The sequence below is a fragment of the Mobula birostris genome, chromosome 5 (genome assembly GCF_030028105.1).
Source record: "Mobula birostris isolate sMobBir1 chromosome 5, sMobBir1.hap1, whole genome shotgun sequence".
In the NCBI taxonomy this organism is placed as follows: Eukaryota; Metazoa; Chordata; class Chondrichthyes; order Myliobatiformes; family Myliobatidae; genus Mobula; species Mobula birostris.
Genome location: NC_092374.1, coordinates 48,742,736 through 48,757,039, shown reverse-complemented (window position 1 = coordinate 48,757,039; position 14,304 = coordinate 48,742,736). Strand labels below are relative to the sequence as shown.

At 41.0% G+C, this 14,304-nt stretch overlaps 1 protein-coding gene across 3 annotated transcripts in view; it reads right to left on the bottom strand.

Moving 5' to 3' along the window:
* LOC140197685 (lysine-specific demethylase 4C-like) overlaps nt 1-14,304 on the bottom strand; it is a 385,265-nt gene that overhangs the window by 49,822 nt on the left and 321,139 nt on the right. For 2 of the 3 annotated variants that reach the window (XM_072257997.1, XM_072257998.1), the window contains exons 18-19: nt 4,460-4,645; nt 2,826-2,996 (exon numbers count right to left, since the gene is read on the bottom strand). In XM_072257997.1, the coding sequence (XP_072114098.1) occupies nt 2,826-2,996; nt 4,460-4,645 (357 nt within the window). Of the gene's footprint in view, nt 1-2,825; nt 2,997-4,459; nt 4,646-14,304 lie in introns of those variants that run through there. The other variant, XR_011885993.1, reaches the window with a different exon arrangement.

Below are 14,304 nucleotides of genomic sequence, written 5' to 3'. Positions count from 1 at the left end.
AAACTGGAGAGGATCAAGAACTGATCTGATCAGGGGTCGGACCTGAGCCAGGACCAGCCTCTCTAGGGTCCATGTTGTGTAACAGTGACAGAATGGTCACATGTGCAAACATCAGTAATCAAACGTAAATAAATGTAAATATATGAACAGGCTCAACAATTATCAACAGAACAATGACAGCAGGAAAAATCATTTATTGCAACGCACATCAAAGTTGCTGGTGAACGCAGCAGGCCAGGCAGCATTTCTAGGAAGAGGTACAGTCGACGTTTCAGGCTGAGACCCTTCGTCAGGACTAACTGAAGGAAGAGTTAGTAAGAGATTAGAAAGTGGGAGGGGGAGGGGGAGACCCAAAATGATAGGAGAAGACAGGAGGGGGAGGGATGGAGCCAAGAGCTGGACGGGTGATTGGCAAAGGGGATATGAGAGGATCATGGGACAGGAGGTCCGGGGAGAAAGACAACAGGGGGGGGGAACCCAGAGGATGGGCAAGGGGTATAGTCAGAGGGCCAGAGGGAGAAAAAGGACAGTGAGAGAAAGAATGTGTGTATAAGAATAAATAACGGATGGGGTACGAGGGGGAGGTGGGGCATTAGCAGAAGTTAGAGAAGTCGATGTTCATGCCATCAGGTTGGAGGCTACCCAGATGGAATATAAGGTGTTGTTCCTCCAACCTGAGTGTGGCTTCATCTTTACAGTAGAGGAGGCCGTGGATAGACATGTCAGAATGGGAATGGGATGTGGAATTAAAATGTGTGGCCACTGGGAGATCCTGCTTTCTCTGGCGGACAGAGCGTAGATGTTCAGCAAAGCGGTCTCCCAGTCTGCGTTGGGTCTCGCCAATATATAGAAGGCCACATCCGGAGCACCGGACGCAGTATATCACCCCAGCCAACTCACAGGTGAAGTATCGCCTCACCTGGAAGGACTGTCTGGGGCCCTGAATGGTGGTAAGGGAGGAAGTGTAAGGGCATGTGTAGCACTTGTTCCGCTTACAAGGATAAGTGCCAGGAGGGAGATCAGTGGGGAGGGATGGGGGGACGAATGGACAAGGAAGTCGTGTAGGGAGCGATCCCTGCGGAAAGCAGAGAAAGCAGGATCTCCCAGTGGCCACACATTTTAATTCCACATCCCATTCCCATTCTGACATGTCTATCCACGGCCTCCTCTACTGTAAAGATGAATCCACACTCAGGTTGGAGGAACAACACCTTATATTCCATCTGGGTAGCCTCCAACCTGATGGCATGAACATCGACTTCTCTAACTTCCGCTAATGCCCCACCTCCCCCTCGTACCCCATCCGTTATTTATTTTTATACACACATTCTGTCTCTCACTCTCCTTTTTCTCCCTCTGTCTCTCTGACTATACCCCTTGCCCATCCTCTGGGTTCCCCCCGCCGTCTTTCTCCCCGGACCTCCTGTCCCATGATTCTCTCATATCCCCTTTTGCCAATAACCTGTCCAGCTCTTGGCTCCATCCTTCCCCCTCCTGTCTTCTCCTATCATTTTGGACCTCCCCCTCCCCCTCCCCCTCCCACTTTCTAATCTCTTACTAACTCTTCCTTCAGTTAGTCCTGACGAAGGGTCTCGGCCTGAAACATCGACTGTACCTCTTCCTAGAGATACTGCCTGGCCTGCTGCGTTCATCAGCAACTTTGATGTGTGTTGCTTGAATTTCCAGCATCTGCAGAATGCTTGTTGTTTGCGTTTTTAAAAATCATTTATTGGATATTGTGCAGGGACAGTTAGGATATTATACCTAAGTGAGTTCTGTTGAGAAGCTAGATAGCTACAGGAAAGAAGCTTCAGAGATTATGTGTGGTGTTAGACTTGTATCATCTCCCCAATGGAAATTTGGTGAATAGGTGACTGCCAGGGTGGATGGAGTCAGCAGTAACTTTACCAGCTCTTTTCTTTGCTCTGGCAATGAACAGAACTATTGATGTCAGTAGCTGATAGCCAATGATCTTCTCTGCTGTGTGGACTTCTCACTGTAATCTGGACTTGGAGAGGCAGTGAAACCAAACCTTGGTAGAAGTGGTCAACACTCTCAGTGACAGCTGAGTAAAAATTCATCCAGATATGCCCTGAGATGTTAAGATTCTAAGATGGTGTAGGAAGAACAATCTCTGCTGGGTTTTTCTAGTGATGAGCGTAAGGTGCTCATCTCACTTCAATGTACTGGTAATGGTAGTCCTAGGAATTTCAATGACTCAACCACAGACACAACATGACCATTAATTTTCAAGGGGGTTTGTGTAGGGGGTTGTCAGCAGGTCAATCCTCAATTCCACTGAGCTACAAGTTGTTATGAGCACACCACGCTGCAAAACAGTCTATCTCTGTTTGATAACAGGTCAGATAATTATAGAGATGAGACCAACTACAGTTGTGTCATCCTCTAAGCCTTAGGATTTTAATGGAAAAAGCAATTAAATGAAAAGCTGATCAAAGTGAATAATGGATAAAAAAAACTGGGTAAAATGAAGCATTTTCATTCAATTTAAAGACAATGTTTTCCTTTAAATAAGGGTGAGCCAAAGAAGGCAAAGTAAATTTTATCGATTTCTCATAGATCTGGCTTATCAATCAAATATGAGAGGCCAGTTGCAAGTTCATTGCTTGTGTATCTCCTCAAAATACAGCACCACAGTCTGCACAACTCCCTTCCGTACCCCCTGGAATTCAGTGTGGTTTAAGGCAATTTAAAAGCAGAACAATTAAGATAAAGATGGAATGGAATAAACTATTTTGTTTCAGATACTAAAGAGGGACTAAGATTTCTTACTTCTATAGGCTGAACAAAAACAGATTACTTACAGCAATGTCTTCTGGAAACAGATCATCACTAAAAGAACCATCATCAAATACGACCTCGTAGAAAGTTTGTGAGGAAACTCTGGTGACTCCACAACTGTAATACCTTCCATTCTTGTGCTTAGAGATGACTGTTTGCCCAATAGCTAAGTCTTGGAATGGTGGTTTGTTTTTCTTCATTTTGAGGTGAGAAAAGACAAAATCGAAGTTTAACCAAGAGCAATTAGTTCACAATGACAAATAATTTCATTAGAATGTAGCAATATTGCCAATGTGGCAGAATAATATTTTATACCCTTTTTGAAAAATATGGTTTTTCAATGTACATTTATTAATCTTCCATTATAAACCACAGAGCAACTGTTCATTAGTTTTTTGTTACTAAGGTGAAAATATAAAACATATCTAATGTGCTTAAAATTGCAATGAACTTAACTAACCTTATGTAAATTTAAGTGTCAGGTTCAATATAACACCCTATTAATCTCTATCAGTAAATTACATTTTAAAACAAGTATTTAATTAATTTAATTAATTAATAGTTCAGAGCATCATTGAGGTAAATTAATAGTTCAGAGAGAGTGGCAAGAACAGGAAGGCAGATTACTATCTGAATGGTGTCCAGTTAGGAAAAGGGGAAGTACAACGAGATCTGGGCATCCTTGCTCATCAGTCACTGAAAGTAAGCATACTGGTATAGCAGGCAGTGAAGAAAGCTAATGGCGTGTTGGCCTTCATAACAAGGGGAGTTGAGTATAGGAGCAAAGAGGTCCTTCTGCAGTTGTACAAGGCCCTGGTGAGACCCCACCTGGAGTATTGTGTGCAGTTTTGGTCTCCAAATTTGAGGAAGGACATTCTTGCTATGGAGGGAGTACAGTGTAGGTTCACTGGGTTAATTCCAGGGATGGTAGGAATGTCATACGTTGAAAGATTGGAGTTACTGGGTTTGTATACACAGCAATTTAGAAGGATGAGAGGGGATCTTACTGAAACATATAAGATTATTAAGGGATTGGACATGCTAGAGGCAGGAAACATGTTCTCGATGTTGGGGGGGTCCAGAACCAGAGGCCACAGTTTAAGAATAAGGGGTAGACCATTTAGAACGGAGTTGAGGAAAAACTTTTTCACACAGAGGGTTGTGGATCTGTGGAATACTCTGCCTCAGAAGGCAGCAGAGGCCAATTCTCTGGATTCTTTCAAGAAAGAGTTATGTAGAGCTCTTAAAGATAATAGAGTCAAGGGATATGGGGAGAAGGCAGGAACAGGGTACTGATTGTGGATGATCAGCTACGATCACAGTGAATGGTGGTGCTGGCTCGAAGGGCCGAATGGCCTACTCCTGCACCTATTGTCTATGTTATCTGTCCATTTGATGAGTCACACTAAAAACGAAATTAGTGACTGAAAATAATTTTCCTTCTAAAGGAAATATTAAAAATGTACGCTGGCAATATTTTTCAACATACCACTAATTTACCCCATTAATAGCAAATAAAGTTACACCTAGCTTGTGTATTTATTTTTAAAATTGTGATGATCAAACATCCAAGGTATTACAAAATCAACTCTTGGATTTTGAAACCTAATTTCTGAATTCACAATCTGCCGATGTGCATTCTACATGAAATACATACCACACTCGAATTTGTCTTGTGTCTGAAGCACGTGATGAGGACAATGTATGGCCAGTCATCTGCTTCCATTATGATTCCTGCTGCATGGGCACAGGTTACATGGAAGGATGTTGGGCAACGCCCATATGAACACTGAATACAAGCACCCAAAGTCTTTTTAACTCTCTTCCTGCAGAAAACACATTTCTGTAAGGGAAAAGAAGAGTTATGTTTAATCTTCAGGAAGGGTAAGATGAGGCCACATGAACCAATCCTCACAAAGGGATCAGAAGTGGAGACAGTGAGCAATTTCAAGTTCCTGGTTGTCAAGACCTCTGAGAATTTAATCTGGCCCCAACATATTGATGAAGCTATAAGGAAGGCAAGACAGCAGCTATATTTCATGAGGAGCTTGAGGAGATTTGGTTTATCATCTAAAACACTTGAAAACTTCTGCAGATGTACCGTGGAGAGCATTTTGACATGCCGCATCACCGTCTGGTATGGGGGTGGGGGCTACTGCACAGAATCGAAAGAAGCTACAGAAAGTTGTAAAATTAGTCAGTTCCATCTTGAATACTAGTCTCCGCAGTATCCAAAATATCTTCAAGGAACGGTGCTTCAGAAAAGCAGCGTCCATTATTAAGGACCCCCATCACCCAGGACATGCCCCCTTCTCATTGTTACTGTCAGGAACGAGGTACAGAAAGAAGCCTGAAGGCACGCATTCAGCAATTCAGGAACAGCTTCTTCCCCTCTGCCATCTGATGCCTAAATGGACATTGAACCCATAAACACGACCTCACTTTTTTTGTTTTTATATTATTTCTGTTTTTGCACTATTTTTAACTATTATGTAAATATATATATACACATACTGTAATCTCTATATTATCATGTATTGCATTGTTCTACTGCCACTATGTTAACAAATTTCATGACATACGCCTGTCATATTAAACCTGATTCTGATTTTTAAGTACGTACTTCAAACTCTCAGGAAAGGTTTTGTTTTCTTACTCAGTTAATCCAATGAAGCATACATTCATTGTTATTTCAATATAAGCACCATGATAACCAAAAAGCAAGTTAACTGCTATTAGTGTAGATTAGCAGGGATGATTCAAACAATTAATTCAATGAGCAGTAAGTATGCAATGACAGGACACAATTCTCTCACTGGTGAGTATCTATGGAATTACTTATATACAATACTGTACTTCACTTTGTACTTCTGCAATAATATTATGCTTACATAGATCTCCCTTTTACAAAGACTATCGTTGCAAGCATTTTATATTGACTTGAGAAATAATCTCCACTCTTTCCACGAGCCTTATTAATATTATTTTCTCTCTCTTCAGATAAATCTGTTCTTTTCTGTTTCAATTTTTTTCTTCCTCTTCTTCAGTATTCAACTGCTAGTTTTTAAAGTTATGTTACCATGTTAACTTTGTTCTGCACCCTTTCATATACATTTACTCTATTCTTTTCACTCTCAACCTTTCTGCAACCAAAGCACTTTATTTTCTCTCTTTTCCAGTTCCAAAAATGCACTCACAGGTTTTCAGACTTGTCGCTTGGTCATCCTATTCCCGACATTATCTTGTACTTTAAATTATCCATCATTGAGGTAAAAATACTCATTTCAATACCATTATCATGGAAACTAATAAAGACAGTACTAACCATATCCTTTTTGCCCCTCCATTTTTATCATGAGTAATAGTTCTAACCAAATTGCATTCTTTGACTTGAGAGGCAAACAGAAGGTGATAGAAAACTTTACATCAGAGATTCCTAATTAAAAATAAGGCACAAAAAATTGTATACCACGTGTTTAGGAGTAGGGAGAAAAGAAAAATTGCAGTAGACAATCGTGAGATATAAAATAACTGCATGGATTTTGTGAAACGGTATTCACTGTGATAAAGTTGGAAAACTGACAGCAAATTTGGATTTTCATACACATAGCACAGTCATTCTGTGGTCAGGTTATGATAACGTGGACCTTTTACCATTAGAATGGAGAATCAGTTAGATTACATGAGTTCATTTGCACATGATTTGCACATTCTAAAAACGCTATGTTGTTTGTTGGACAAAGTCCAAGAGAGTTTTAAAAAGTGCAGTGAACCATAATTGCCTTTGGGCGTTAAAAATAATTTGATATGGACTGTGAAAGCTGCCAATAAATATTTCATAAGATCATGGATTTTAAGATAAAAATAATTATATCAACGTATGATAACTCCTAAATGTTTATGTTCTGATCTTTATTTAACACTTAGTAAAAACAGCTTTTGTTCCTGCTTTGCTGTGTGAAGGGTTTAACGTGATTAGTTACTCTACCAGCTTAATGGTACAACAGCCACTTGACACCAAAGATGCTAAGGAACAGGTGCCCACAGTAACTCACATTGGAAAAATAACTAGTTCACTACACAGAACTCCACACCTCTGAGGATGGACTTCTATTGGTATAAGTATTGAGGATCATTGTTTTGTTACTGAGTACAAAATCCAAGCTCCTATTGAATTGAATATGCTTGTGGCTTATCATTAGCTTCAGGCCTCCAAATGCTTAAGTTCTGAAAGTGAAGTTCCAATTCTGAATTATAGCCTGAGATCCGATGAACAGTAGCTTACTATTACGCCTCTTGTCTTTCTTTGGATAGCTTGTGTGGTGAAATAAGGATGGTATAAGTCTTTACACAAGAGGATTAGAACATAAACAGATATAACATAACACGAACGATTGAGGAACATTGACTGCAAATGTGAAGTGAAACCTTATCTCAATAAAATCAAGTAGCTGTAGCACTGGCAGGCCAGCAGAATCTATGGTATATAGTCAACACTTCAGGCTGTGACCCTTCATCGGGACTGGAAAAAAGATGAGGAGTCAAGAGTTAGAAGCTGGAGGAGGGGAGGAAGAAACACAAGGTGATAGGTGAAACCATGAGAGGGAAGGGGTGAAGTAAAGAGCTGGGAAGTTGATTTGTGAAAGAGATATAGGGCTGGAGAAGAGGGAGGCTGATAGGAGAGGACAGAAAGCCATGGAAGAAAGAAAAAGGAAGAGGAGCACCAGAGGGAGGTGACAGGCAGGGAAGATAAGTTATGAGAGGGTAAAGGGAATGGGGAATGGTGAAGGGGGGGGGGGAACCATTATCGGAAGTTGGAGAAACTCTGGGGAACTCCCCTCCACTGCCACCAACCTCACAGTTCCCTCACCCTGCATCTACCGTTTCTATCTCCTACCCAAGATCCACAAACTTGCCTGTCCAGGTAGACCATTATTTCTGCTTATTCCTGCCCAACTGAACACATATCAGCATATCACAACCCAGTTTTATCCCCATGGTTCAGTCCCTTCCAACCTACATCTGTGACACTTCACTCCCTCTTGATCTTTTCAATAATTTCAAGTTCCCTGGCCCCGAGCATCTTAATTTCACCATGGATGTCCAGTCTCAATACACTCCATCCACCACCAGGAAGGCCTCAAAGCTCTCCATTTCTTTCTAGACACCAGACCCAACCGGTTCCCCTCCACCACCATTCTCCTCCATCTGGCAGAACTTGAACAATACAACTTTATTGTATTGAAGTGAATATCATATGTAGAGGCAGTAACAAGTAAACTGTTGACTAGCACCAAACTTCATACAATTATCTGTTGAATCAGAATTAAAAGCCAAACATTTTAGTTGGATGAAGGCAAATTTCTGGGAAAGTATCACAGGCAGTTATCAGATAACTAGGTTAGGAAGTCGTGCTTGTTGAAGACACAAAATATCTGAAATTTCATGAGCAAATGACAAGTGGAAAAGCTCCCTTTGTCCTGGCAATATAAACGGGTGTTATAAATCAGAGAACATGTCCTAAGGCTGCATGGTCAATGTAATTATTGAATGAAAGCTTTGGAAAAGTAATTATAAAACAAGCTGTCATTTAGCAGAACTGAAAATAATGGCACTGTACACAATTACTACAGGAGTTATTACGGAATTTAAGTTTAAATCATCTTAAAACCCATGTTCTTGACTGTAACATGCTTTGAATCTTCATGAAGTTTCAAGTGCAGTAGTTAATCGTATTCACAATCAATCTGTGATTGTTTAATTATTAGCAGTACACTCAAAATGCTGGAGGCTTTCAGCAGGTCAGGCAACATCTATGGAAATTAATAAACTGCTGACGTTTCAGTCCAAGAGCCATCATCAGGACTGGAAAGGAATGGGGAAGATGCCAAAATAAGAAGGTGGGAGGTGGGAAGGAAGGGGAATGAGTTAGACGGTGATAGGTGAAGCCAGATGCTGGGGAGGGAAGATGAAGCAAGAAGCTGGGTGGTGATAGAAGCACCTTAGCTTGCCCTCCTTGCCCTCCCCCACCTTCTTATTCTGTCATTTTCAACCTTCCTTTCCAGTCCTGATGAAGGACCTCAGTCAGAAATGTCGACTGTTTATTCATTTCTATAGATGTTGTCTCTCCTGCTGAGTTCTTCCAGCATTTTGTGTGTGTCTCTCTGGATTTCCACCATTTGCAAAATTTTGTACATCCCACTATTACTATAATGGACACAAGAGTTTGAGTAAAAGAGGAAACACTATAAAAGGAAGTTTAAAAAATAATGAAAAGTTGCAAATACTAATGAAAAGTTCTAATGCCTTATGGATTACATCATAGAAGTTATGGAAAGTGTATGAGTGTGCCTGAAATTACTCTGAACATTACTCAAACCTCACCTGGGACACAGCATGCAGTACTCATTGCACCATCTCAGGAATTTCCTTGGAGAAAATCCAACAAAGATTCATCAGCATGAAATATTAAGTGAGAAGTCTGAGGTATTGTCAGAAACAGGGTGAATATGTTGTATTCTCTCAAGGAGAGGAATTAAGGAAATGATCTGACAACAATATTAAGAAAATGGACATGATAATTATGGAATAGTTCTTTCCTTTCCCAGGGAAGTCCAAATAAAGTAACCTGACAGCTCCTGCTCAGAAAGTAACAAGCGGATTCAAGAAAGTCTTCCTGTAAAAAGTATTGCTGAACTGAAATTCTGTTTTCTGTCTGAACAATGAAAAGGCGTGTAAAAGGGAATTGCAATTTTATTTGTAAAATTAGGTCATTTTACAATAAAGAGGAAAATGAGAACTGGATAACACCAATTCAAATAATACATTCACTGAAAATGTAAGGTGGCTCTGATGGTTCCATCTACATAGAACATATAACATACAACATCACAGCACAGTACAGGCCCTTTGTGCCAACCTACTCAAAGATCACTTGAACAGTTCCCTCTTACATCAGCCTCCATTTCTCTATCATCCATTTGCCTATGTGAGAGCTTAAATGACCCAAATTTATCTACCTCTACTACTACCCTCGCAGGGTGTTCCACACACCACCGCGTTCTGTGTAAAGAACCTACCTCTGATACTTCCCCCTATACTTTCCTCCAATTACCTTAAAATTATAACCCCTTGTATTAGCCATTTTTGTCTTGGGGAGAAGTCTCTGGCTATACACTCTATCTATGCCTATTACCTTGTATATTTTTATCAAGTCACTTTTCATCCTCCTTCACTCAAAAGGAGAACCTAGCTCGCTCAACTTCTCTTCATAAGACATGTCCTCCAGACCAGGCAGCAACTTGCTAAATCTCCTTTGCATCCTCTCAAAAGCTTCCCTATCTTTCCCAGAATGAGGCGACTAGAACGGAACACAAAATTCGAAGTATGGTCTAACCAGGGTTTTATAGAGCTGTAACATTATGTCAGGCTCTTGAACTCAATCCCCTAATGATGGCCAACACAGCACATGCCTTTTTAGCAAGCTTTTCAACTTTCACGGCAGCTTTGAGGGATCTATGGATGTGGACCCCACGATCCCTCTGGACTTCCGAGAATCTTGCCATTAACCCTGCATTTTGCCTTCAAATTTGACCCTCCAAAATGAATCACTTCACACTTCTCCAGAATAAATTCCATTTGCCACTTTTCAGCGCAGCTCTGTATCCTATTATTGCACCACTGCAAACTGCAATCTTCCATACTACCCACAACTCTACCAACCTTAGTGTCATCTGCAAACTTATTAACCCACCCTTCCACTTCCTCATCCAACTTATATATAAAAAAAGCTCAAAGAACAGGGGTCTTGGAACTGATCCTTGCAGAAAACTACTGGTCACTAACCACTAGGCAGAATACTCTCCATCTACTACTACCCTTTGTCATCAATGGGCAAGCCAATTCTGTATCCATACAGACAAGCTTCCCTGAATCCCATGTCTCGTCTTTCTGAATGAGCCTACAATGGGAAATCTCATCAAATGCATTACTAAAAATTCATATACATCACATCCATTGCTCTACCTTCATGAATGTGCTCTGTTGCATCCTCAAAGATCTCAATCTGTTTGGAAATGACGTTATTTCTTTCCTCATAGAAGAATAAGAATGCTGAAACTGAGAGGATTCGACACTAACTACCAAAGAAGATGTACATACCAAGGGATTCTTCATTTTTTGGAAAAATATTTTACACAGAGAGCAGCTGATATTTGGAAAAGGCTGCCAGAGGAGGTAATACAGTCAGGTACAATCACCAGATTTAAGCAACATTTAAACAGACACAAAAAGGAGGAGGAGGAAATTGAACTAATATGGGCAAATGAGATTACAGTAGATGGGCAAAAAGGTCATAATGGAAATAGTGGGCTTAAGAGTCTGCTTCTCCACATAACTCCATGATTCTATTATCATTATGTCAAGAATGCATCGTGGCCAATTTTGAGCTGGAATAAGTCATCCACTTGGCAGATTCTTAAGTGGAAAGTAATGACTAGAGCTTTCATCTTGCTAAATGGCCAAAAGGAAGGCCCTGAGAGAACTGTCTTTTAATCAACCTGTGAGACCCCAAAGTTAAGTCAAACCAAGCAAAGAACAGATTAGGAATTCATCGATATACTGGCAATACTAAAAATAGATCTTAATTAGCACAATTGGGCCATTTAGCCCATCAAGTCTGATCTGCCATTCCATCACGGCTGATTTATTATCCCTCTCAGCCCCACTCTCCTGCCTTCTCCCCATGACCTTTGATGCCCTTACTAATTAAGATCCTATAAACCTCCACTTTAAATATATCCAATAACTTGGCTTCCACCACTTTCTGGATAAAGACAGTCCTCCTCATCTCTATTCTAAAGGAATGTCCCCCACTATAGGAATAAGCTTTTCAATATTCAATAGGTTTCAATGAGATCTCCCATCATTCTTCTAAACTGCAGTGGGTACAGGCCCAAGACTATCAAATGCTTTTTCATTTAACCCTTTCATTCCTGGGATAATTCTTTTGAATCCTCTGGACCCTCTCCAATGCCAGCACATAATTTCTTAGATAAGGGGCCCAAAACAGCTCACAGTACTCCAACTGAGGTCTGACCAATGCCTTATAAACCTTAGCATTATATCCTTGCTTTTATATTCTAGTCCTCTCGAAATGAATACTAACATTGCATTAACTGTCCATAGTCTACAACGATTTCGATAACAACCGAAATTTGGGCTGGCAGGTTGGCTTAGTTGTGGCAAGATGGAACTTGTAGCACAGCTAATAGTGGCAATGGTCCTTCCAAACTACAGCCAATAGCAAAGCCAATACAGCTCTTGGCAAAGTCTGCACAATATCACAGACTTCAAAGATAAGCACAGTGGTGCTGCCAACATCGCTGCCTCTCTCCCAGATGAGCTAAACCTTTTTCATGCTCGGTTCGATATCGCCAACACTGAGCCCCCCAAGGAGGGCTGCTGAAGTGACCTGCAGCTTAGACATCTCTGAGGCTGAAGTACACAGGTGTTTCCAACGAGTGGACGGTTGCAAGGCTGCAGGACCAGATGACACCCCAGGGCAGGTACTTAGGATATGTGCGGAACAGCTGGCAGGTGTGTATACAGTCATTTTTAATGCTTCCCTCTCCCAATGTAGAATGTCCTCCTGCTTGAAAATATCCACCATTGTCCCTGTACCTTAAAAAGACCAAAGAAACATGTCTGTACAGCTGGTGGCCTGTCGCACTCACCTCAATAATAAGCAAATGCTTTGAGAAGCTGGTCAAGGACTACATCTGCAGCATGCTACCACCCACATTGGACCCCCTAAAATTCGCTTACTGACACAACCAATCGACAGATGACCCAATAGCCACAGATCTACACACCATCCTTACACATCTGGAAAAGGAGGAGGCTTATGTGAGAATGCTGCTCTTGGACTACCGTTCAGCATTCAATACCATAATTCCCTCCAGACTTGACAAGAAGCTCAAAGACCTTAGCCTTCAACCTGTCTTGTGCAGCTGGATCCTGGACTTCCTGTCAGATCGCTGGCAGGTGGTAAGAGTGGGCTTCTTCACCTCTGCCCCTCAACACAGGTGCCCCTCAGGGCTGTGTCCTAAACCCCCTTCCTTAATCTCTGTATACCTATGACTGAGTCACCACCCACAGCTCCAATCTGCTAATTTAATTTGCTGATGATACTACATTGATTAGCCTCTAAAATAATAACAAAGCAGCCTACAGAGAAGAAGTCATCACCCTGACACAGAAGTGTCAAGAAAACAACCTCTCCCTCAATGTCGCAAAAACAAAGGAGCTGGTTGCGGACTACAGGAGGAATGGAGACAGGCTAACTCCTATTGACATCAATGGATCTGGAACTAAGAGGGTGAACAGCTTTAAGTTCCTTGGCATACACATCACCCAGGATCTCACATGGTCTGTACATACTGGCTGTGTGGTGAAAAAGGCACAACAGCACCTCTTTCACCTCAGACGGTTGAAGAAGCTTGGTATGAGTCCCCAAATCCTAAGGACTTTCCACAAGGACACAATTGAGAGCATCTTGACTGGCTGCATTACTGCCTGGTATGGGAACTCTAATTCCCTCAATCGCAGGACTCTGCAGAGAGTGGTGTAGACAGCCCAGTGCATCTGTAGATGTGAACTTCCCAATATTCAGGATGTTTACAGAGATAGAGGATCTGAATGATCCTTGGGAACCCGAGTCACCCCAACCACAAACTGTTCCAGCTGCTACCATCTGGGAAACAACACCACAGCATAAAAGACAGGGCCAACAGGCTCTGGGACAGCTTCTTCCACCAGGCCATTAGACCGATTAATTCACCCTGATACACTTGTATTTCGACACTACATTGGCTGTCCTGTTGTACATATTATTTATTACAAATTACTATAAATTGCACATTGCACATTCAGCCGGAGATGTAACGTAAAGATTTTTACTTCTTATGTATGTGAAGAATGTAAGAAATAAAGTCAATCGATTCAATATCAAGGTCACAGTTGGAATGACGACTGCTATTATAGACTTGATTGGTGGTTGAGATGCGTTGATGTGTACAGTTGCTAAGTAAGTCTTGAACATTAACATGCAGCTCCCATGCAACATTTTATTGGATTTACTTAACTGCATGACAAACTTGTTTGTTTAAGGATGATGTTTTGGATAAAATTTAGTTGCATATTACAGACAAATATGCTACATAAAATTATTGGAATCAGCACAATATTCTATAGATACTTTTGATGCATTTATTTATAAGTCCTCTAATAGAGATATTCCCTCCTTCTCTAGTTTAAATTAAACCCCAATCTACAGCTCTAATACTCATTTTGCCAAAACAATAGCCACAATTCTGTTTAAATGCAGCACATCCTCAGGAAGATATTTTTATTTTAGCTACAGATCACTGCTCATGAATCAAAATACTCATTTCCTAAAACAGCACAGCATTCAGTGCAATCTTACCCCCAGTTCTAATCAAC